At 31.6% G+C, this 24391-nt stretch overlaps 4 protein-coding genes across 4 annotated transcripts; 2 read left to right on the top strand and 2 right to left on the bottom strand.

Moving 5' to 3' along the window:
* Positions 1-1079: 1079 nt before the first annotated feature.
* On the top strand, positions 1080-2252 carry LOC125847382 (uncharacterized). The gene is made up of 2 exons (XM_049527014.1): positions 1080-1617; positions 1717-2252. Exons 1-2 carry the CDS (start codon positions 1080-1082, stop codon positions 2250-2252), a joined length of 1074 nt encoding a protein of 357 aa, XP_049382971.1.
* Positions 2253-2304: 52 nt separating this feature from the next.
* Positions 2305-4065, top strand: LOC125847381 (uncharacterized). The gene is made up of 2 exons (XM_049527013.1): positions 2305-3864; positions 4021-4065. The coding sequence occupies exons 1-2, from the start codon at positions 2305-2307 to the stop codon at positions 4063-4065; spliced, it is 1605 nt and encodes a 534-aa protein (XP_049382970.1).
* Positions 4066-7388: 3323 nt separating this feature from the next.
* LOC125848202 (uncharacterized) lies at positions 7389-11267 on the bottom strand. Its single transcript, XM_049528029.1, has 5 exons — positions 11235-11267; positions 9590-9694; positions 8524-9172; positions 7885-8024; positions 7389-7749 (listed from the first exon to the last, which is right to left on the bottom strand). Exons 2-5 carry the CDS (start codon positions 9677-9679, stop codon positions 7567-7569), a joined length of 1062 nt encoding a protein of 353 aa, XP_049383986.1. The 5' UTR covers positions 9680-9694; positions 11235-11267; the 3' UTR covers positions 7389-7566.
* Positions 11268-16628: 5361 nt separating this feature from the next.
* Positions 16629-20025, bottom strand: LOC125848198 (U-box domain-containing protein 7). Its single transcript, XM_049528020.1, has 2 exons — positions 19521-20025; positions 16629-17573 (listed from the first exon to the last, which is right to left on the bottom strand). The coding sequence occupies exons 1-2, from the start codon at positions 19979-19981 to the stop codon at positions 16721-16723; spliced, it is 1314 nt and encodes a 437-aa protein (XP_049383977.1). The 5' UTR covers positions 19982-20025; the 3' UTR covers positions 16629-16720.
* Between the last annotated feature and the right edge of the window lie 4366 nt (positions 20026-24391).

Below are 24391 nucleotides of genomic sequence, written 5' to 3'. Positions count from 1 at the left end.
TGCAATATTCGAAGAGAGAGTTAGGTTAATTCAGAAAATGGCTGAAAAGGAACATCAATCCACCATTCGAACCTTACATGAGGATTTAGACATTGTCACAGGCGCTATGGAGCAACAAGAGGAGGAGTATAAAAAAGAAAAAACCCTCTTAATACACACACAAGCTAGACTACAAAATCAGTTAAAAGCTTCGATGGGACGAGAAACAGACATAGCAAAGCGTTTCACATCGTATCAAGCAGAAGTCGCAATCGAGAGAAACCAATGGATGGGGGAGCGTGAAGAACTTCATAATCAAATCGAAGAGCTTCAGGCACATGAAGAGGATTTGACCTACACGATTGGTACTACTCAAGAATGGTTGCAAAATTGTCACGAGAATATGGAGGAGGCCAAAGGACAAGTGCTTCAACTGACAGAGAGCTTGATTGATGTTTATGATGGTTATCTACATCGGAGTAATGAGAGCCTGGGTCGACATGCGCGTGCACTGGCCCCACATCTGCCAAAAGCTTTGCTCAAGGTTTACTCTAGCCTATGGGGCAATTGATGATCGAGAAATATTGGAGAAGGATTTTTATTATTATTATTATTATTATTATTTCTTTTATTTTCATTTTTTGTCGAAGTTTGTTTCAATCTTTAAGTACTTTGACGTTTTGGTCATTTATTTTAAGAACATTTTGATTTGAATGATGTCTTCATATAAATAAATGTCGTGTTTTCTTTTTTTAATAATTTTTCTTCACGAACTACGTAATGATCTGATTCATGTTCAACATGATACGTAGGCAACCTTTAACAGGTTCGATCAAAATATTCAGATGAGTAAAGTATGGGACTAAAAGACATAAGCAAGTTGTCCAAAGCCGGGATGAAACATAAAAGTCTTCCAAAACTCATTGTAGAAATAGGAATAATTTAGGTGCATAACATACAACGTGTGATTAATATTGCAAAGTGTTGAATCCTAACACATTTGTTTTTATATATAAGAGAGAAATAGTTTAAAGGTGGTTGGTTTGTGAAGAAAGCTGACATCTCATCAATATAACACAAGATCAAAAGGGAAGGCAAAAATGACACGCAAAGACGGAACAGAGTCGGGAAATGACGAAGTCCAAAATCAAATGGTTGCACAAGAGTCAGTATCTGTAGAAGAGGTAAAAATGTTGAGACAACAGATGGCCGAAATGTATGAAGCTTGGATGAATGGGCAGGCTCCCTCATCTTCAATTCGGGAATACCTGAATGTCAATATACCATTCCCCATTCAAGTCTCAACAAGTGACCTGATTTATCCACCTAGATTTGGACCCTACGTTAACACATCTAATACTGCTGAAACTTCCTCGGTACACCCATTGAATCCATCCATGATGAATAATCCACTCTTCATGCCAACTGTGCAAACTAATGCAATTACTCAACCAACACTAGTACAAAAATCCAATGATGATCATATACCCAAAGATCAATACGGCCAAGGTCAGGCCCCTAAATTGACTTTCAAAATTCCTGATTCTTACCACCACACTCATCAATACAATTCCCCCGTCGAGGTTGGAAAAACCATTAAGGACAAGGAACATGAAGAAATTGCAAGAAAAATGAGGAGTTTGGAGCAAAACATAAGGAATATGTAAGGGCTGGGAGGACACAAAAGTGTCTCGTTCAAGGACTTATGCATGTTTCCAGATGTTCACTTGCCTATAGGGTTCAAAACTCCAAAGTTTGATAAGTATAATGGTCATGGCGACCCAGTGGCTCATTTGAAAAGATTTTGTAATCAGCTAAGGGGAGCCGAAGGAAAAAAAGAACTTCTTATGGCTTACTTTGGAGAAAGTCTAACGGGTGTAGCCTCAAAATGGTTTATCGATCAAGATATTTCTCGATGGCATGTCTGGGATGACATGGCGCAAGATTTTGTCCAACAATTCCACTACAATATCGATATTGTTCCGGATCGTAATTCCCTAGCTAATATGAAGAAAAAATTGTCTGAAAGCCTTAGGGAATATGCCATAAGATGGAGGGAGCAGGCGGCTAGAGTCAAACCGCCGATGAAAGCCTATGAATTGATTGATGTTTTTCTCCAGGCACAAGAACCTGACTACTTTCATTACCTTCTCGCTGCAATGGGAAAGCCTTTCGCCGAAGCAATTAAGATCGGAGGACTGGTAGAGAACGACATAAAATCGGGTAAAATTGTAAGCCAGACAGCCATTAGAGCTACCACGCAAGCAATATAAAACAGGTCAGGTAATTTTGTAAATCGAAAAAAAGAAGGAAGAAGGGTCCATGATGACGTCTGGATCGAGAGGTGTTCAAATGGGCATGAACCACCCTTATGTTCAAGTCCAACAAGAACAATCTAATTCTCCTCAACATTATTACCCATCCCAATATGCAGTTCTCAACACTCAAGCATATGTTCGACCTCCTCAGAGCCAACAATGGCGGGCACCTGCCCCACAAGGTTCTCGCCCCCAACAACAAAATTTTCAGTCACCCCATAATCCACGTCCCCGGATGGATTATACAAGAGAACAAGGTCGGAAAGAAAACTTTACCCCAATTGGAGAGTCATATATGAGTTTGTTGCGGAAATTAGTACAATTGAGATTGGTTGAACCTGTCAATCCCTATTTTGTCAATCCGAATGCAAGAGGCTTTGATCCAACTGTTTTATGTGAGTATCATGCTAACACTCCAGGTCATAGCACAGAGAATTGTTGGACTCTAAAAAGAGTCATTGAGAAGTTGATTGAGGATAAGGTAATTGAGATACGCAATGAGGAGGCGCCAAATGTCACCAATAACCCACTCCCTACTCACAATAAGGAGCATGTTGTGGGGATGGTAGACATTTATGAAGATTGTGAGCAAACATGTAGAACAAAAATGGAAAGCAGGGATTCAAAAGAAGAGTCGAGTATGGTTTTAGAACCCATACAAAAGACACCGATAATTGTGAATGGTGCAAGTTCAAATTTTGGAAACTCGAGAAAACTAGTGTTGTATGTCCCTAGAGCTGTAAAAAGAAGAGAAGTATCGTTGAATGGACCAAAATTATACATTCCTGGTAAGCTTCGAACATTTGGTCAAAATCAAGAAAGTGTGAAAGAGACAATTGTGATACAAATTGCAATGCAACTTCCGATGACAAGCACCAAGACCGTTCCATGGAACTACAACAAAGTCGTTGTTACCCACAAGGGAAAGGAGATTATTGAAGAAACAAACGAAACAAGAGGATTAACTCGTTCTGGGAGGTGTTATGCTCCAGAAGAATTAAGAAGAGACAAACAAGCCAAAGAAAATCAGTTGTCGGTTAAAAAGCCTGTCACTGAGAAGGAGGCTGAAGAGTTCTTGAAAAATATGAAAGATCAAGATTATTCTGTTATTGATCAATTAAGGAAAACACCCGCTCAGATATCTTTGTTGTCATTACTCATACATTCTAAAGAGCATCGTGAAGTTTTGACCAGAATCTTGAATGAGGCACATATCTCAGAAAGTATCACGGTGGGTCACTTGGAAAAGATGGCCAACCGAATATTTAAGGTAAATAGAATCACTTTCACTGATGATGAATTGCCTTTGGAAGGATCTGGGGATAATAAGGCGTTACATTTAACCGTGAAATGTGAAGAACACTATGTGAAGAGGGTCATGGTCGATGAAGGATCAGGTGTAGACATATGCCCTCTTTCTACTCTACAAAGGTTGAAAATCAACACGGATAGAATTCGTACTAACAATGTCTGTGTGCGTGCATTTGATGGCGCAAAATGGGACACTCATGGTGAAATATACTTAACTGTTACAATTGGACCAGTGGAGTTCGGAATCACTTTCCAAGTAATAGACATATACACAGAAACACAGAGAGAAAAAAAAGATAACAAAAAGTGAGTTTTATTTTGAAAATTAAGTCAGCGTTCAAGGTTTCGCTCAAGGTTTCGGATTCGTGGCTCTTTAAAGTTAATATTAACTATTAACTTTGGAAATCAATAGATCATAGCCGTTGTTTTTGTGGTATTAATTTTCGCAGCGAGGTAACTCTAAATTCTCGCATAATGTAGTTGGAATGCTCGTACGAAATTTGATTCCAATAATATGAAGTTTTATGAGTCGCATGTTATTATTATCTACTATTGTTTGTGATGAATTTATGAATGCTTAGAAAAACGTAACCGTTTACGTTTCTTGCTTTAGAATAATATAAAAATAAAAATAAAAGATGTATCATACATTTTTTTAGTTATTGTTTTATGCTCTTTAGATGCAATTAATATTGAAATTGGTTTCGTGATATTTAATTTTGAATAATTAATATTTCTTGGACCTTAGTTTTCACTTAAGAAAATTTTGTTGAAATTATTTGTAGACTTGTTAGATTAGGATATAAACTGAATTTTAATTAATTGGTGATTTAGAAAACCTATGCGTAATGTGTTTTAGTTTTTTTTTTTTTAATATATTATTTTAATAAAAAAAATAGTTTGCCTTTAGAATTAGCGTCAAGATGATTATCGCTTTAATTCGAATTATTAAGGTATATAATTAAGAGGATACATGAATATTTATTTACAAATTTATGGTAAAAAATAAATAATGAATAATTAGGAAAACTAATTTTAAAAAATGAGAAAGCATAAGAAAAAAAAGAAAAAAAAATAAAAACAGAACAAACGCAAACTGAAAGATTAATAATAAAAATAGAGCATAACAGAAACAAAAAAAATTTAAACCAAAAAAAGTAAGAAGAACAAAAAATAAATAAAGGAACATAATGTAAAAATGAAAAAGTACAATAATAAAAAATATAAAGAAAAGGAAACAAAAAAAAAAAGATGATTAAAACAAAAAATAAAATAAACAATTAAAAAAAAAAGAAAAGAAGAAGACGAGAAACAGAATGTCCAAAAAGAATAAAAAATATAAAAATAAAGGTTAAAGTAGAAAGAAACAAAAAAAAAACGTAAAAAAGAAAAATACAAACAGACAGAATGAAAAAAAAAATTAATAAAAATATAAATTAATATAACCAAAATGTAAAAAAGGAAAAAAAAAAGTTTTTAAAAAAAAGAAAGTAAAATTTAAGAAGGAAAAATCTTTCTAAAAATAATCCTAATCTATTTAGAATTTCTTGCTAAAACTAATTCCAAATCACAAAAAATTTTATTCCTATTTTAAATCTAACTAAAAAAAAAATACAATCCTAAAATACTCAAACTCAAAAAATCTCAATCCTACACAAATTCTAATTCCTAGCAATTAGATACCTACATATTTTCTATCCACAATAAAAAAATAAATAAATACAAATACATGAAAAAGAAAAGGAGAAGAAAAGAAATTACAAGACATTTCAAGATTTGTAAATATCCACCTATTAACTTTAATTTATTATGTTTAAATAAATTTATGTGATATACATTTTTTTTAATTAACGAACATATATTAATATAATATAAATATGTTTAAAATAAATCAAATAATGAGGTAAATAACTTTTATTATTAAGCTAATAATACAATATCCAAAAATTAATTTAAGTCATATATGTAGTCAATAAAGCGATCGTGTTAGAATCACGGGACTCGAGGGGTGCCTAACACCTTCCCCTTGGTCAACAGAATTCCTTACCCGAATTTCTAATTCGCAGACCAATAAAAATAAAGAGACAAATTTCCTTTTGATTAGGGATTTAAATAATAAGGTGACTTGGAACACCAAAACTCAATTCCAAGTGGCGACTATGAATAACAAAATAGTCCCTTTTCAGAATGTCACTTTAATTGGAAAAACTCTTTTTCTTTCAAAACATACTTAAATTAATTTTGAGGGAAAATAAGGGGTGTGACAGTATATATATTTGTATTTCATAAAATCACCAAAAAGATTGCTCTTTTAGGAATTAAATTAAAAGATATCATCATTTTAATTATAAATAAAACATATAATTTGAAAACAAAATGAATATATTACAATATTTAAAAAAAAAAAAAAAAAAACTCAGAGTGGATTGATATTCATGGAGCTAAACAGATATTGCTTGAAATTATAGAAGGGGCGAGGAGAATGCAAATAATGGGAAGTTGAATAGTGAGATTGATTATTAAAGCAAATTAATAATTGGGAAGAGAAAATGATTTATTTGGGTGTATAATATAAAATGTGCAAGTATGACACTGAGAATCGTATCGAATTAGATACATATGTTAGCTAAAAGAGAAGTGAGAATTCACATTGCCACTCCAACTGAAGCGTAGTTGTTATTTGTAGCTAAAAAAGTATCTACATTCCTATAAGCACACCTTCACTGATTCTTCATGGTAGAATGGTTGAAATTAGGGAATTTGGAGATACAAACATTTGCGACAGTGGTGGCAAATAGGCGGATTGGGTTAAATTGAGCGGGTTAAAAATGGATCAACATAAAATGGGTAATAATTCAACCGGCCCTTATTTGATATGGATAAAAATGGATTGGGTAACAAATGAGTTGGGTAAAATACTAGTTTACCCTTATTTTACTCATATTTCCATGAGTAAATAGTACTCTACTTAAGAATTCAACATGGAGAAAATATTTTAGTTTTTTTTTTAGATGAAAAATGTTTAAAATGCTTCATCTAGTTTTATTGTATCATAAAAGTAAAAAAATCCTATAACTTTTCAATATAAAATAAATTTATGTAATAACAAGGAGACATATTTTTAATTTCAAAATAAATAAATATTTGCATTTTAGAACTAAAACATGCTTAATGCACTTTAAGCAATGTCAATAGTACATGATTTGCTTATTATCCAATATAAAATTAAACAAATAAAAAAATATAATTATAATTAACAAAAGAAATGTACATTTAAAATATATATTTTTGGAGGGCCAAAGAATTCACCTTTTCAATTATAGAGAAAAATAATTAGTTTTATAGAAGAAGATAAAAAGGAAGAGAAGTTACAATATTTTTGGTGATATCATGAATTTTGAGTGAATAAAAGTTAGAATCTTAACTCATTTGGTTAATCCATATTTTACCCATACTTTTATGGGTTGAATATGGTTTTACCCATGTAAAAAATCACTCACCCAACCCATTAAAATATGAGCGGGTTACTAAAATATGGGCTCGGCACTAATCTGTGATGAGACATTGTATCAAATGATGTTGCTACAACTTTAGAAAAATGGTGAGGGTGGCTAAATGAACTAGTTTTGACCAGAAGTTTAAAGCTTCATTCGCCATCAGTAACTTGAGTTATAATACGATATGATGACACAAAATTTACCTACAACGAAAAGATAATAACCGAGGCAAAAAAATTACTCATACTCATTAATAAAAAAAATATGAAGCATTCATCTCGAGAACTATAGTCAATGAGAAAACAGAAAAAGCAGATTAATCTGATTTGACTAAAGAATGTCAAAAAAATCGTTAAGTTCGTTCCGTTTGGAGCTTATTACTAAATCTCTCTCAACTGTTCCTGGAGCTTCATTTGAAGCCTATTTGCCGTGATGATTGTCGCTCGATGGAGCTCATCTGTTTAGATGATCTCCCAGTCTGATTCATAAAAGCCTTGTTGTGACAATTCCAACTTGTCAGTTGGAGAAGATATTGTCTTGCCTTCTGCATTTGATTCCTCTAATTCCACAATGAGATCCTCACATTTGGTTGCGTCCTTGTTTCTCTGTTTTTCTAGTTTCACCTTTAGCATTGCCATATTTTTCTGAAAATCACAAGTCAATAAATGACTACACACATACAAACAAAGGAAGGTGATATGAAACAAATTAATTTGTTAGAAGAAAAAGTGGCATCCAATGCAAAAATATAAAATCAAGGGGAAGGCAGGAGGCAAGACCTTGTGAGAGATATGAGCTCCATGGAATTCAGAGCCTGAAAAAAAATCATCTTTATCCACTAGAACACAGTTTCCATCAAATGCCACTTCAGGAACCGAGTCAATAACTGGTTCATCTACAAGATGATCCACAGACGCTCCTGCATTGTTTATCCATTAGAAACACAGATGTTAAAGGCCAATGCCAATGATTTCTCAATCTTACAATTCTCCTTTATGCATGTCAAACAAGGAATGATCGCTTAACCAAGAAAAGAACTTAAGCGCACACACTAAAGAGTCATGTCTGGTCAGCATAAATCAATTATCAATTCTATGGAGTGTCTTGTACAACTTTTTTTTTTTTGATAAATAGTTTTACATACAGCAATTACCTAGTCCGTCAAAGCAATGCTTTCTAACTGAGATACTACTTACAGAACGATTATATTATCAGCACAAAAGCAGAAAAAAAGGAAAGTAGCCAGAGCTACCAAGGAAGTATTGCCATATAAAATTGACAAGAAACTAAAAAGGTTACAAAATCAAATGGGACTTTTCTGATTGAGGGAGAAAAAGTTGTACAAAAAGGGGAAAAATTAGCATCATACAAACAACCAACAAGAAGATATACCAGTCTTAAGACTAGGGAGAACATACCATTTGATACTGCTGGAAGTGCTGCATTAGAATTTATTTCGTCAAAATCAAGAACACTTTCTTGTGACTCAGTAGAGTAAATTGAACAAGTTAATGATGGAACATTCAAAGTGTTAGCACCATGATCTGTGAAATCTATAGTTTTCCCCTCTTGCATAGAAGGGTCAAATTCTAGGCATTCAACTGATGATGCAATTGTCGAAGATTTGGCAGGAACTTCAACTCCTGTATCACCCTCACAAGATAATGTCATTTTTAAAGTTTCCTCAGTAGAAGCAACTTGTGCTGAACTTTTACCAGTAAAACCTAGTATATTTTCCCAATCCTCAATAGACATCTTCATCACCTTATCTGCTGTTGGCTGAAGTGATGGAGCAGCATGCACTCCTTCCGTGGCTTCCACAGCGAGCTTGAGGGAAGACGAGTTTGAACAGGAAAGTTCATCCTTGCTATCTTCTTGCACACTGATGTTTGACAGCTCAGAAGCTGGATGTTGTTCTTCTCTATTTTGTTCTGAAGATAAATTACGGGTCTCCTCCTCGACAGCTGACAATGATCCTGGGAGTATTTCTTGAATAACCCCAGCACAAAATTGTTTCAGACTTGCACTCGCTATCTGGAATTGGCTTTCAACAAAATTAATCTGTTCCTGCCAACGCACAATGAATGAATTAAACAAGCATGTATCAAGGAACATCATAAACTGGCAGAAACCTAATTTTAATATCCAGAACTCACAAAAAAACTAGAGGTTTGCAGATTATACATGATACCAGAATTAATAGTAGCTGAAGTCTACCTTCCATTATTTTTGCGGGAACAGAAAGACTAATAAGAACACCAAAGAGGTGGTATTATGGATGAAATGTATATCTGTGTATTTTGTGCATATATGTGCATGAAAGCACCAATTGCAATGTCCTCCAACATGTACCGATCTACATGTTTTAATTTGATTTGCAAATGATAACAAAACCGAGAAAAAGGAAAGCTAAAAGAAGTAACAGACTAAAAGCCAAAGAAATAAAATGGCACTTAAGATGTACAGAAGGCCAACAAATGATACCTGAGATCTAGCATCAACTTCACAACACAGATTTTCCAGCTTTTCGCCAATTTTGTCAAACCAGGCTCTGCCTCTACTTGTAAAGTCCATTACGAACACAAATATCTGAATGATTAGAGTGGTCAGTACGTAACACAATTCCTGTTCTAAGGCAAAAGAACTGTAACCTTCAATTCAAACCAACAAGTATGAACAATAGGGGTACACGGGATGAAAAATAAGAAAACTGCTTGTATAATTGAATCACATTGAGCAACAGGCTGAGCAACTTTCTGATGAATAAAATGCATGTGGATGTATAGAGTAATTCATCCATGTCAATACTAATGACGTTGCACCTGCTTGGCTTGTTTACTCTCCCAAGACAGAAACCAGTTACAAGACAAACAGAAAGCTAGTAATGTGCTTTAAGCATGTCGTTGCACTCGAAAAGGGATGCATCTTTAAGTGCAACAAAAACATACCCCACTGTAATTTCACTACCGAAGTCTGGGGAGGATAAGATATATGCAGACCTTATAGACCCTTAGCTCAAAAGAAAAGTTATGTAGATAACGGTTGCAAGAAGAAAAAATGGCAACAAAATACGAAGATACAAAGCAAAATGAAGTAACAGATGGTAGAACAATTAGAGGAATATGAAACTACACTATTACCAAATATTACTACTAATACGGAGAAGAGGATATGTGGCTAACCCCTCTGCCTCTCCCACCCATTGGACAACCATACTCTGCTACCTACTAACCTTCTACCCTAATTTTCGACCTTCATACCTTCCTATCTAGGGTTATGTACTCAGCAAGTCAAAGTTGTGTCATGTTTTGTGTAATCACTTCCGTTGGTTCTTTTTCGGCCTACCTCTACCTCTCCTAACTCCTACTACAGTCAATCTCTTACACCCTCCTAACTGGCACATCTGTCCACCTTCTCCTCACATGTACGAACCATCTCAGTTTCACTTCACTCATCTTATCCGCCACGAAGGCCACTCTCACCTTTCCCTATATAAGTTCGTTTCTAATCATATCTCTCCTAGAATGCACATATATCCATGTGCGTCTCTCCTAGTATGCTCATATATCCATGTGAACTAATACAAAAACAAGAATTGAAAGATGAGATTTATCTGACATTCAAATATAATTGCAAGATAAACGAATGCAGGCACGGGATACAGGAATGTAGTTCAAACAGCTGACACCGCTATAATATATGGTGAATACCTTCGATTGATCACTACACCACGCATTCAGATACTCATTGTTGAATGCACCTTTCTCCTAAGTACAAAATTAGTTTTAAATTTCAATAATCACTCGTTTTTTTCTTTACCACAAAGCAATGTGTGGCATCAAGTGAAATTATCCCTATAAAACACTGGGAAACATCTGAGACTATATAAAACGTTTGAAACCCCATAAATAGAACTATACCAAAATTGGACGGACAGTTAATCACAAATTTGTGGAAAAAAAATATATAATTCTTTCGTTTGTTCAGTTCATGCAATTAATGGAATCCGAAAAAGTTCAGTGTTCTGAAAAAACAAACAGAACAAACAATATTGCAAGTTCATAATATAAAATATTAATCATTCACAGCAAATAGATGATCAATCCTTGAATTAAAGTTCACAACTTACCTGGTGGAGACAACAAAATTGATAAAAAAAAAAAAAAAAAGAATATAGTAAAACGATGAGTAGCCTAATAGAAGTAGGAAGTCACTTATACCGTAGAAATCTAATTGTGATAGGACTAGAGGTGTTTGGAGGTTAAAAGCTGATTAAAATTGTTTTTTAAGTATTTTTTAATTTAATTTAGTATAAATTAATTTTGATTCTCAAATTTCTTTTATACAATAATCCTGACAATACAATTTCAACTAATAAAGAAATAGAAATTGTGATATGAATACTTACTTAAATATGTATTTTCAAATTAATTTTTATATTTATATTTAAAATAAAATATGATTATTGAGAACTGCTTAATTAATTTTTATATTTATATTTAAATAAAATATGATAATTGAGAAGCCAGAAGCGGTGCACATAAATAAAGTACGTTGTGAATGTTTATTTTTTGTTAAAATCAGAAAGGGTAATTTATTGATCAAACTAAATATGTTGATGTTTTTTCCTCATTTAAATGGAGTTGTATCTCTATGATATTTTACATAATTCGTATTTGTTATATATAATTTTGAATTTGACGCAATAGTCAAGTGCACGCTAAAAATATGTTAGACTAAAGCTCTGATCCTAATTAGTAATTAGTAATTACTCTATGTGTTGGGGTTTTGCCCTGGTTTTCTTTTTTTATTTGAAATTTATTTTTTTCTTTAAAGAAAAGTCAAAGTATTACCATAAATGCTTGAATTTTTTTTGAAAGGAAAATATAATATTCTTCCATATTTGGTTTATCCTTTCCTTAGAGGAAAAATTTGAATATCTATAAATTGAAGATCTCTATTCTCATAGCATAAAACAATAGCATCCACAATGTAGTCGTTTAAAAACTTTTGTTTATGGGGAGATTTATTCTCTCAACAATTTCTAATATTTTTCTTTTTAATTAGTTTTAAATTATGTAGGTCAATTGATCATATAGTATAATAATATATTTCTTTTAGTATAGGTTTATGTGTCGTCTAATTTATCAACCATATTATTTGTAATTGTAAGTTTTCGCATGACACCTAATCACCTTCATAACCCAACACTATGTTTATTTATATCAATATATTTATAATATTTATATAAAATTTATATATACTTCCGAATTATTATAAATGGTATGTGTATCTTCATTATATTTTAAGGTCATAGATATCTTTATCGTCAATCTTTTGAATTCATATGTACTCTTAAAACTAACAAATAAACACATGACATATCTCAGAATATTAAAAGTGACAATTTATCACCATGTAGTCAATCTTGGTTCATAGTTTTTGTTGTATATATAGGTGATTACTGATTTCCAAGCATTTACATGGCTTAAGTGTTACCTCCCGTTGAGAGGTTCTATCGGCATTCAATCGACGCGTCTCAATTTTTGTCACGTTTAATTTTTTTTTTCACCTATCTTTTTTATTAAAATAGCCAATATTTCTTATTAGAAATATTTTAGAACTTTGATTTAAACAACTTAAATATTCATATTAATAAATGAGGTTTTTACAACAATATCTAAGTTAGTGTATTGCAAATAAATGGTTAACCTCTTATTAACTTGAATCAAGTTAAACGATTAATGTCTTTTAAGAATATATACTACAAATAAGAAGTATGCTATAACAACAATAATATTTTGTATATCTGTCTATTTAAAAGTGGACGGACGGGAGTCTCAATGTTAATCACAAATTTGTGGAAAAAGTTCTCACGTTATTTCTAAAAAGGTAACATCTTTACTCAAAGCATCAAAATTTAATGAAAAATTCTCACGTTATTTCTAAAAAGGTAACATCTTTACTCAAAGCATCAAAACTTAATGAACTGTTTGCGAATTTACCAAATTAATGTTTTGACAAAACGAACAATTCATAATATAATTCTCCGAAACATTAATGATATCAACATTCAGGCATTCAGTTAAGAGGGAAGATGATTAATCAACAAGAAAAGATTAATACAACAAACAAGTTAGACTGCTTCACAATTTTGATGATTTCATCGTGTTCTTAATTATTTTTAGTAAAAGTTTATAGTTACAATTAATTGAGGTAGAAAAATGACAATGATTAAATTATAATAAGAAAAGAAGTAGCATATCAGATTATTTTTTAAGTATCTTTTTTTAAAAAAATTGATTTAGGATAAATTAATTTGATTCTCAAATTTTTGCAATAATTGTGGTAGAAGTGGTGCACATAAATAAAGTAAGTATGTTGTGGAGTGTTATTATTATTACTCCATTATTATTGAAAAAACAGGAAGTGTCATTTATTGATCAAGCTAAACATTTTATTGTCTTTTTCTTATTTAAATGGAGTTGTATCTATCTAATATTTTATTTTACATAATTCATATTTCTTATATACAATTTCAAAATTGATGTAATATGCACATGCAATGGACATACGCTAATTATGTTATTGTCTTTTTCTTATTTAAATGGAGTTGTATCTATCTAATATTTCGTTTTACATAATTCATATTTCTTATATACAATTTCAAAATTGATGTAATATGCACATGCAATAGACGTACGCTAAAAATGTGTTAGATTAAATTTAAAGCTTTGATCTTAATTATTCTATATTTATTTATGTCTATATATGAAAAAAGAATAAAGATATCCTGAATTATGACAAATTGTATGTAAATATCCACTGTTATATTTTAAGATGTTAACACTTACTGTCAATTTTTTGAATTTGTATATACTCTTAAGACTGACGGATGAATACATGACATCATCTAAACGTTTTACCCAACATTAAAAAACTCACCCGTTTAAGTCAATGTGTAAATATTTTTCTTTTGTTGTCTTTTAATTTTAGGGATTTTACACAAATTTCATAGTGTTAAGAGCTAATTACATCTTATTTCTACTCTTTTTCAAATTACAAAAATCTCTTAAATTTTGGTGGAACTCGAATACATCCCAAAACGTCTCGATACATCGTGTCTCAGTTTCGGATACATCCTTTGACGTTCCGATACATCGCGTCTAAATTTCAGATACATCACTCTACTTCCCGATACATCGCATAAAGTGATGTATCCTGAAATAAGAGAGAGTAGGAATTTCTGAAAAATCTTTTCGAATGGTAAAGAATTTTAGAGAATATAGTAAAATAAGTTGTGTATTTAGATAATTTTTCTTTTAATTTTAGGTTGATTGTGCACTTTGGACCAATCTGAGTTTTTTTTACATATTTTGTTCCATTTTAATAAGGAAAAATTACATAATTAGGTAAATATGTAATATATATTTACAATACATAAATTTTAAAAGTCGTATTTATAGCTATGATTAAAGTTTTGTAACTATTCTTTCTCACCTCTCTCCTCTCCTCTCTCCTCTCTCCTCTCTCCTCTCTCCTCTCTCCTCTCTCTCACTTTCACTAGTCTCTCTCCTCTCATCTCTCTCTCTTCTCTTGCCTTTTTATGCCTCCTCTCTCTCAATACAAATACAAATGATAACAATCAGGAGTTAGATTAAATAAGTAAAAAGACATAAAGTGACATCTGAAATTGTCGCGAATTTTCAAAAAGACACCTAAACTATGCAAGCGTCCTATTACCCCCTAAACAATCCTGAACTGATACTATTACATCATTTTTTGTCCACCTAGTATGGAGAGTGTATGCACTCTCTTAAAGAAAGTAAACAAACTAAAAAAAACAAATATAATTTTATTTTTACAAGTATTTTGCTATAAAATATGTTTTCTTGTTTTTCTTATTCTTTTAACTTTTTTCTCCTTATTATTTTTTTCTTTTTCTTTCTTCCTTCTTCAAAAAATTCATTGTCATCTTCATTGTAACTTCTCACTAGTGGCGGATCTAGGATTTTAAGGTTGTGGGTGCTCTGAAAGTGGCGGAGTCAAAAATATAAAAAATACATGTTAACAATGGATTTGAACTCGGGCTTAATAACACTAAAAGACCCTTAACCACCCACCCAAGAGCCAATGGGCCAATCAAATCATTTATTCATTGGGTGCTCTATGTTAATTTTATACAAATACCTCTTAATTTCTATATAGATATATATATTCCAAGACGAGGTTAATGGGTGCTCGAGCACCCGGCATGAGCCATGTGGGTCCGCCCCTGCTTCTCACTTTCAATGTCAACTTTTACCACAACTCCACCTCCCTTTTTTACTACTATTAGTTTATTTCTCTTCAATTTTAAAATTATATCTAAATATTTTATTACATTTCGAACAATTTGATAAGCCCATTAGATTTCAAGATGATTAGTAGGTATTATTTAGTTTTTTTATCCAAATTTCAATTAATCTTTTTCAATTTTCGGAGAATTCTAATTCTTTTAAAATTATCATTTCTAGTTTGAAGTTATATGAAAATGAGATAAATTAATTGATGATACCTTTAAAATTTTGATTCTTTTCTTAGAAAAATAATTAGTTTTGTTATCAATAACACAAATTCTAGAAAATAGTATAATTTTGGAAAGAAAGGAATTTCACCGAAGAAGAAGAAAAAAGAAAGAAAATGGAGGGGCTCAACTTGACGTGGGGTTGGGGTGAGGTGAGGGTGGGAGGTGAAGAAGAAGAAAGAAAGAAAAAAATTGGAGGGAGGGGTAGCTTGAATGTAGGGATGGAAGATGAAGTAAAATTTAAAATGAAATTAAAATTAAAGTAATAAAATTAAAATAAGTCAAAAAGTAAGAGAGAGAAATAAAGAAAAACTTAAAATGAAAAAAAAATTATATTTCAAATTAAATTAACACTTGTCACACAATGATTGGTGTGTGGTAACACTTGTCATTTAAAATCTAGAATTGATCGAATAATGATGTAATAATATATTATCAAAATTGTTTAGGGGGTAATAGGACACACACACAGTTAAGATGTCTTTTTAAAAATTCGGAACAACGTCAAGTGTTAATTTATGTCTTTTCTCTTAAAATAATAATTAAATATAGGTAAATCACTTCAACGCAAATGTTAAAAAAAACTATATAAATGAATATGAATGGTGGAAATAAATCATTGCTACATACAAGTAATGCTTGTGTTTGAGCTAAAGGAAGAAAGTGTACTTCACCAGACACCAAGACATATGTAAAGGGCAGGTACGAGTTCAAACGAATTCAATAGCTTCAATGCAAACCTTCCATATGTATTAAAAGTTACTTAACAAAAATACAAATAATTGATTTTGACCTAGAAATCAAATTAGTGATAAAATCTCGAATTAGAAATGATTAAATTCAAATCATGTATTCGCTTCTTCTTCCTCATATTGGAATGAGTCATCAGACTATTGTTGTATGGTTATTCTATCAGTCTGGCCCTTTTCTTCCTTCAGGATAAATATTTTCATATGATACAAAAGAAATGAACAATTCATGTAGAACATTGCACAAGTAGTGCAAGATCATGAGGTCAATTTAATTAAATGCTTAAGAGATCCATATTCCTAGTAAGGCAAACTCTTAGAACTTGAGCTAACAACTAAGGACTTAAACCTTGAAGAATCACCACCCCCATTGGCTCTACTAGTAATTGTTTCCATATTCTTATAAAGGCTTTGTTTCACAATTTTCTTCATCAGTTTCTTGCTTTCATCAACAGCTCTTGGACTCATTGGTGACGAATCAATTGGCATCCTTCCTACTTGTGGCCCTGAATGAGGCCCCATTTTGCTCTGCCTTTCATCCTTAAACCATTGCAACAATTTCAATGCTCTTTTTTGAGCCAAAGAACTACCTAACAATGCCACTTCAAGAAGTACTGGAACAATACCAGCCTTAGACATTTTCTCTCTTTGAATAGAACTTTGGTGAGCCAAAATCATCAAAATGTATACCGATAACTCTTGACATTTCGGTTGCTCTTCCCATGTCATTATCTCCATTAAGCTATCGGGCATCATCGGGCTTTCCTCCATCGCCTTCTTTCCCATTAGAGTAACCACAAGATTCCCTAATGTGGCAAGTGCTTTCTCTGATACTTCCTTTAATGAAGACAATCTCAATAATGTGGTCACTGTTCCATTAGTCGCCAAACTGGCGGAATTTTCCAACACAGAGGATATGTTGTACAATGTCCCTAGACATGTACATTTAGTCTCAACACTTGAATTTGATGAATCAAGAATGCTGACTACAAATGAAATAATTCTTGAGGAATCCATATTGAATTGTGTGTTGGCTAATAATGATATAGACAAGATCAATTCTGCAAATTCTTGCCTTGTGTTTCCATCTAAGTTGTCTGCTTTTTGAGGTAATTTTGATAAGATTCCTGCTTCTACCATCAGAGCCTTGTTACTGAAAAGGGGAACCAAGAAAACAGAACAATGTTAAACAAATGAATTATGAAACAACTCAAATCCATTAACATGGCCAAATCAGAAATATAGAATACAATCAAGCTTTAGGGACCCCATTTTATGACTTTCTTTGATTATATTTAATTTATTGGTCAACTAACAAGTTGGAAAATGATAGAAAAATGGTTAGGAATTAAAGTTGGGGTAGGGGGTATCCCAATCATGTAGGGGTCCTCAAAATAAATAACCATAGAAAATTTAAAAATTATTGAGACTGAGAAGTCAATAAGATTCTGCTAGCCAGATCAGTGCTAGGAGCTGAAGGTCAACACAAGTAGATTTTTTTCATATTTCTTATTTAAAAAATACTTTGAATACATATAAATATTATATAACATAAGGGAGAATAATATGTCCATAACAATTAAAAAATATTCCTCAACTTAACCCGTTGTCGCTTCCACAATGATTGCACTAGATAGTGAATGCATTTACAACAACAACAAACTCAGTGTAATCCTACAAGTGTGATTTGAGAAAGGTAGAAAAACTTTTTTATAAATCCTCAGCTCAAAGAATGATATTCTTTTTTTTTTTAAAAAAAAGGTGATTCAACCCTCTTCATAATGAATCCAAGTAGATATGTTAGAGATGAGGTGAAAGGAACTATACACTATGATAAAATAAAATGTTATGGCTAGAAAGTCAAGTTGACTCAACTAACTTATCCTTGCAATTTTAAGGCTTCCTAAATAAAATGGCTATAAATAAAACCAAGTTGATAAAATCCATTTGCTAGTTGCTTTCCTAGTCATACAGGTCACCTATTTAAGTCATTCAAATATGAAAAGGGCTAATTTAGGTTTTGTCTCCATGTCTAAAAGTTGTGTCATGTATGAATATAACCATTGAGTTCCTTCCGGACAACACTAGTCTCGGATCGAAAGTTTACTCGTATATTGCTCAAACTTTACAAACAAAATATTAAACTGTCATCTAATATTTATATTAACTTACGAGATCCAATTAGATTTTTATATTTTTTTTTGGGGGATTGATGTATAACTATGGGTATTAAAATTTCATGGGTGTCTATTATAGGAGGTGTACTACGAAGTCATGAACTTCTTGGGTACTTAAAAAGGATATTCCCAAGACCAAATCTCACGTGCCACACAGTAGGGGTTTAAGTCAAAAATTGGCCACGCAAAGTGGCCTTTGGGCTCCATTTTTTGATACATTCCCTTTTCTGTAGTTAGTTAAAAATCCAATAAAAATCCGCCACGTCATTTCACCGCATTATAAGTCCACTAACCTAATGGGATGAACTTGTACTACGATGAAAACCCCTTGTGTAATAAAATCACTATAAAATTCTCAACCAAAAATTTCAGCCCACCAAATTAATTAATATTATATGATAAATGTCAGTTAATTTTATTTTATGACGGTGATGTTAGGAACCTTTTGCACGCTTCTTCATTAGATTATCAGATAAAATCCATCTAGTGCCTCTTCTATTCAAACTTTTTTAACTCAAGTGATCTTCAAGATTGTAATTCATGGTTTTATTTTGGTAATAAAAACAAATCATGATATAGAAAATACGTCATTTTCTACTCCGAAATGAATAATGCAATTTTTAACTTATAAAATCAGTTACTGAATTCATGAATATGTGATAAAATGTAGGAGAATAAACATTGAAATTCCACTTTTAGTAATTGGCTAATTTTCTTTCTATGAAAAATATCTCACATTTAAATAAAATGACAAATCATTATAAATTCACGATTCTTAAAATAAAAATTAATATGAATATTAGTGCAACATCAAAACTAGCACTTAAAGTTGATCATATTGTTAGCCAATTGATAAAAAAAATGAATAAACATAAAAGAGTGATTAATTAATTATTTAAACTGATAAAATAGATAAAACTTACGTGAAAGAGCCATTAGCAAGTTGGGTCAGTGCTTGCACCGCTAATCTCTGCCGCCGCAACACCGCCTGATCAGAACCACGAATCATGGCAACAAGCGGCGGAATCACACCGAGCTCCGCCATGAATTTCCGCCTCTTCAAATCCTCTTTAGCCAACTTTATTATCTCTTTCACCGCCACCTCTTTTTCATCCCAGTTCCCAAAGTGAAGTTTCTTCACAGATTTTTGCAAAATCATCCATCCATTATCTTTATCACTCTCTTTTCCCATTATACCCTTTTCTTCAATCACAATCAAAATTTCTGAACCGTTACTTGGCTGATGATCAGACGGTTGAAATTGTTCCTTTGATTTAGCCTTAATCTGAAGGAAACGTTTGAGTTTAGTGAAGAACCTTAGTTTTAAGTAAGTCAAATAAAAATTACTACTTGTAGAACTAGTTGTTTTTGGAGTATTTGGCATGTTTATGACATATAAGAAGAATGGTTTTGTAGGGGCCTTGGGTGGGTGGTTTGGGGGGTGATTGAAATTGTGAGAGGTTTAATTTTAATTAAATTAAGTGTGTTTAATTTATGTCTTGACTTATGGTGAAAGAAAAGGATTAGAGACAAAGAGAGAAGAAGACTTTGTGGAGAGAAAAAAACAAGAAGAGCAGAGAGCACATGCCGAATATGTCAGTTACATAGAAGGAGGAGGAGAGGAATACGTGAGCTTCTTCCATTTTTATAAACAACTGTTACATAGCCGAACATGTTTGACACAATTCCATATTGACCCTTGTGGTTTCTTCTAATTGTAGAAAACCCCCTCTAGTTTTTCAAAACTGAGTACGCTTCCAAACTTTTTAAATATGTCGTTAATTTATTAAAATCTGTATATATTTAAAAAGGGTTATCATAGTTGTAGTTGTGTTTAACTAATTAATTTTAAAAATACTTTTATCAATATTTAAGTGGTAATTTTGTAGCAAAAGTTCTAAAAGTAAATCTGATTAAAAAAAATATTCTTTTTCCAGCTTTTGCTACTAGTCAAAATACACTTATTTTCCCCTAAATATTCAAGTCCAAATAGAAAGGAATTATTGATATATAGTCCTATTTTAATTTCGCTAGAAAGCTTGGCTAAGAAAATTGTATTTGTTCGTAGGGTCTAATATATATGCCAGCCAAACTCATACTTTAGGTACATTATTCGATTCATCAAAACTTGAAGAGTCTATATGTATTTCTTGAAAGCCTCGCCTCCAAGAAGGAACAAGAAATGCATGCCTCTAGTTTTTAAGATTTTATTTTACTCTTAAAAGAGAGATTAAGCAACAAATTAAACTTAGTGACGGGTGACCTAAATTATCCAGAAAGCTTAGGCACTTTTTTCTACAACGAAAGTATGATATGTCAAAAAGTTATAACAAGAATTTGTTAACAAGTCAAATGTCAAAAGGGTCAAACCAAGGCTCCTAATCTTTATGGACCTTGAGAAAATTGCAAGCAGCCCAAATGGAAAAGGAAAAATATAATGTATAAACGCCTAACAGTTTTAAATATTTTGAAGTCTCTTTAATTTGCAATTTAACACCTTAATTGCATATAATTCACTTTGAATATATTCAAGAGACAAGAACACCCCACAAGGGTTGTTTCACAGTTTAACCTTTTTAAAATCTTCATTGATAATTTGCATTTAGATCTATATTGATTTTGATGCAAGTCATTAATTGTTTGACGTGGGAGTCAGGGTGCACCATGCTCCATGTTTCCCTATATTCGGTTAATAATTTTCGATACTCAATTACACGTCCAATTAGTATAGTACTTCTTTCGTTTCATTGACCCTTGTATTAAAATAGATAGTTCATTATATAAATTTATTTATTTTTGCAAATCAATTTACTTATTTTAATTTTCACATACTACTCTTACTATTAAATAATTACTATTCTTAGTAGTAGTCAATTTTAAAATACTAAAATATTATTAATAAGGTTAATTTAGTAAAATATATCTTTTAATTAAAGTATCTGTCAGGTCAATAAAAATCAATTAATACGAAACTGTAGGAGTATATACTTTTGACATTATTTAACAGATTTATAGTACCATCTTTGGAAAAAATGCACTTCTCTTTTTATATTTTCTACTGTATTTAACAAGTCACGAGATTATTAATTTCAGGGGAACAGAGGTTATCCTAATTAATTCAGCGACAAAATTATTATAGCTTCGTACATCCAATTTTGTTTTACTGACTTAGTATTTTACTAGGTGGGAGTGAATATATACTCCCTCCGTACCTTTCTGCTTATTAAATTTTGATTTGACACACCTATTAAGAAAATAATTATTGGTATATTGACTTTATCATTTAATCTTACTAATTGATAGGGTCTCAAACGTATTTACTCACAACATTTTTCAAAGATATTAACTCAATATTAATAAATTGAGGATATAATAAGCAGTTTTCTTTATATCATTCCTTGATTTGTCAAAAATAACAAGTAAAAGGATAAATCAAATTAGGAAATATTTGACAAATAAATAGAAACATAGAGAGTATATGTTAAAAGAACTTATAAAAGGAATATGCAATTTCAAGGGGGTCAAAATAATAGTAGAGCTCAAAGACAAAAGAAAATTAAGAGCTAATTTATGAGGCACTTAAATGTGATAAATGATTTATCAACCAATTTGAAATGATCACGATAAAATTTCTTAGTCCAATAAGTTAAACCAAAATTTTAATTTAAAAGGCTAACATTAAATTTGGAATATTGTTTAAATGTAACAAATATTGATCTTCTCACGTGCACAGTACTATCATTCTTGGATGTCACAAAGGGATAGCTTAGTACAGTCCAGTCCAGCTATTGCATCATTATTAATGTCATTAAATTTGACGATTAATTTTGTGTTTAAGAGGATCATAGATTTAAAGTTGGACAAAAAAGAGTGTAAACCGGAACACACGTGTGAGTCCAATGTAGCCTAATTAATTAGTTTCAGACAATCAAAAATAAGCCGAGTTGTGTGCTGCCTTAACCAACTTAGTGCCAGCTTTTTCATTAATTATTTCTCGATAATTAATTGAAAGAAAATCGTTGTATACAGAAAATACATATGATATCTTATTACCCAAAATAATTGTTTTCTCAAAAAGAAAGTTATTGAGGAAATCTTTTAAAAATGGAGAATAGATAGTTTTTGAATCGAAGGAGTTGCGAATTTGTTATTTTACTGTGTCACTAAAGAAAGTCGATTAAGTCATAGACACACCGAGCTCGACTTAGAAAGGAGATGATGAGGCGAATCGATCTCTAGCCTCAATTAATTATGGGATATCACATATTGCACCAATTTAGTTACCGTTACTGATACGGTGGTACCTAACTTATTAAAAGTATAGAAATAAAGGTTTTCTTGCACACGCAAAATAAATAATTTAAGGGAAATTAAATGAAAATGTTTGATTTTTTCCCCTCTCTATCTTGTCTGATTGCTTAGTTGTTATTGAAAATTGTCCAGTACGGAAGGGGTTGGGTGTTCAGAATTAATTAAGTTAACTAACCCTATAGTAAATCTTACTGAAAGTATAAAGGTATTGAATATGTGATCGATCTACTTAGGGATAAATTAATTACTCATATACTTATAAAATAGATTGGAGCTTCAACAATTAAAGTATATGAGCTGGACCAAGCTAGCTTATCGAGTAATAGTATATATGGTAAGCTACATATCAGCTTCTCTGGATTATCCTAAATTCTACCACCTAATATGCTCACTTTATTATTAAGTATCGGTTTGGTATTTTGGTAATCATGATACCATTAATTTCAATGTAGGATAGTGTAAAAAATTCAGGCTCGTTTTAAGGCTTATAAGGGTAATTACGTTAGTCCTAATTAATAATTTCTATATAAACACATAAATGTTGTGTAATTTTTTTATTTTTTTTTAGAAAACACAACGGAATATGTACAAAGAATATAGTAATGTTATGTTTTATTCTCTCCTCAATCAATTAGGATTTGAGCTGTGATATAGAGGTTATTACAAAATATTGTGATAACCACCATGGACGAGTAAATTTCAACTGCAGTTCATCCTACAACTTCCACTACATGAAAAATAAGTAAGTTCTCTTTCATGAATTACGTATTCTATCTGATTATATTTATTCATTACTATTTGAATTTATGATGTACGTATTATGCACTTAGTTGGAAAGGAAATTTTTACCATAGAAGCGTGTGGTGGTTGGTCCTTGGAAATTGTTCGATCACCAATAAGAAAAGAGAAAGAAGAGAAGTAGATATAAAACTTTTTTAATTTAATAAAAGTTTGGGAGTGGAATTTGCATTATAAAGAGTAGTGTCATGGTATGGGGTGGCATTCCCACGTTGGATTCCACCAAAAAATTTAGCTATCGACATATATGAATATATAGTCGGAATCAAAATTAATTGTAGCACATGTGCAAGTTTAGTTTGGTATGATTATATTGTGTGAAGGAGGCATTGAGATCAAATAAATAAGGTCAAAAACATACTACCCATCTAAAGTATTTTAATTTTTTTATTCATATATGAATTATTAGGTACGCAAATTTTTTATTTTAACTGTCACACAATGTTTATAGAAACATACTTCAACTATCAATTATTCTCTTTTTCTACATGAACGAGGGGGATATTTCAAGTAAGTAAAGAGAACAACGGATAGTTGAGACGTGTTTCGATAAATATATGATGATAGTTTATGTAGAAACCTCGCACACCTTATAATTCATATGTGAAACTAAAAAAAATCAAAATACTTTAGATGTGTTTTTAACTGCTGACTCATTAAATAATGCATGAATCGTCTGATGTAC

This window comes from Solanum stenotomum, chromosome 12 (genome assembly GCF_019186545.1).
Source record: "Solanum stenotomum isolate F172 chromosome 12, ASM1918654v1, whole genome shotgun sequence".
Classification (NCBI taxonomy): domain Eukaryota; kingdom Viridiplantae; phylum Streptophyta; class Magnoliopsida; order Solanales; family Solanaceae; genus Solanum; species Solanum stenotomum.
This window is presented reverse-complemented; position numbering and strand designations above follow the sequence as displayed.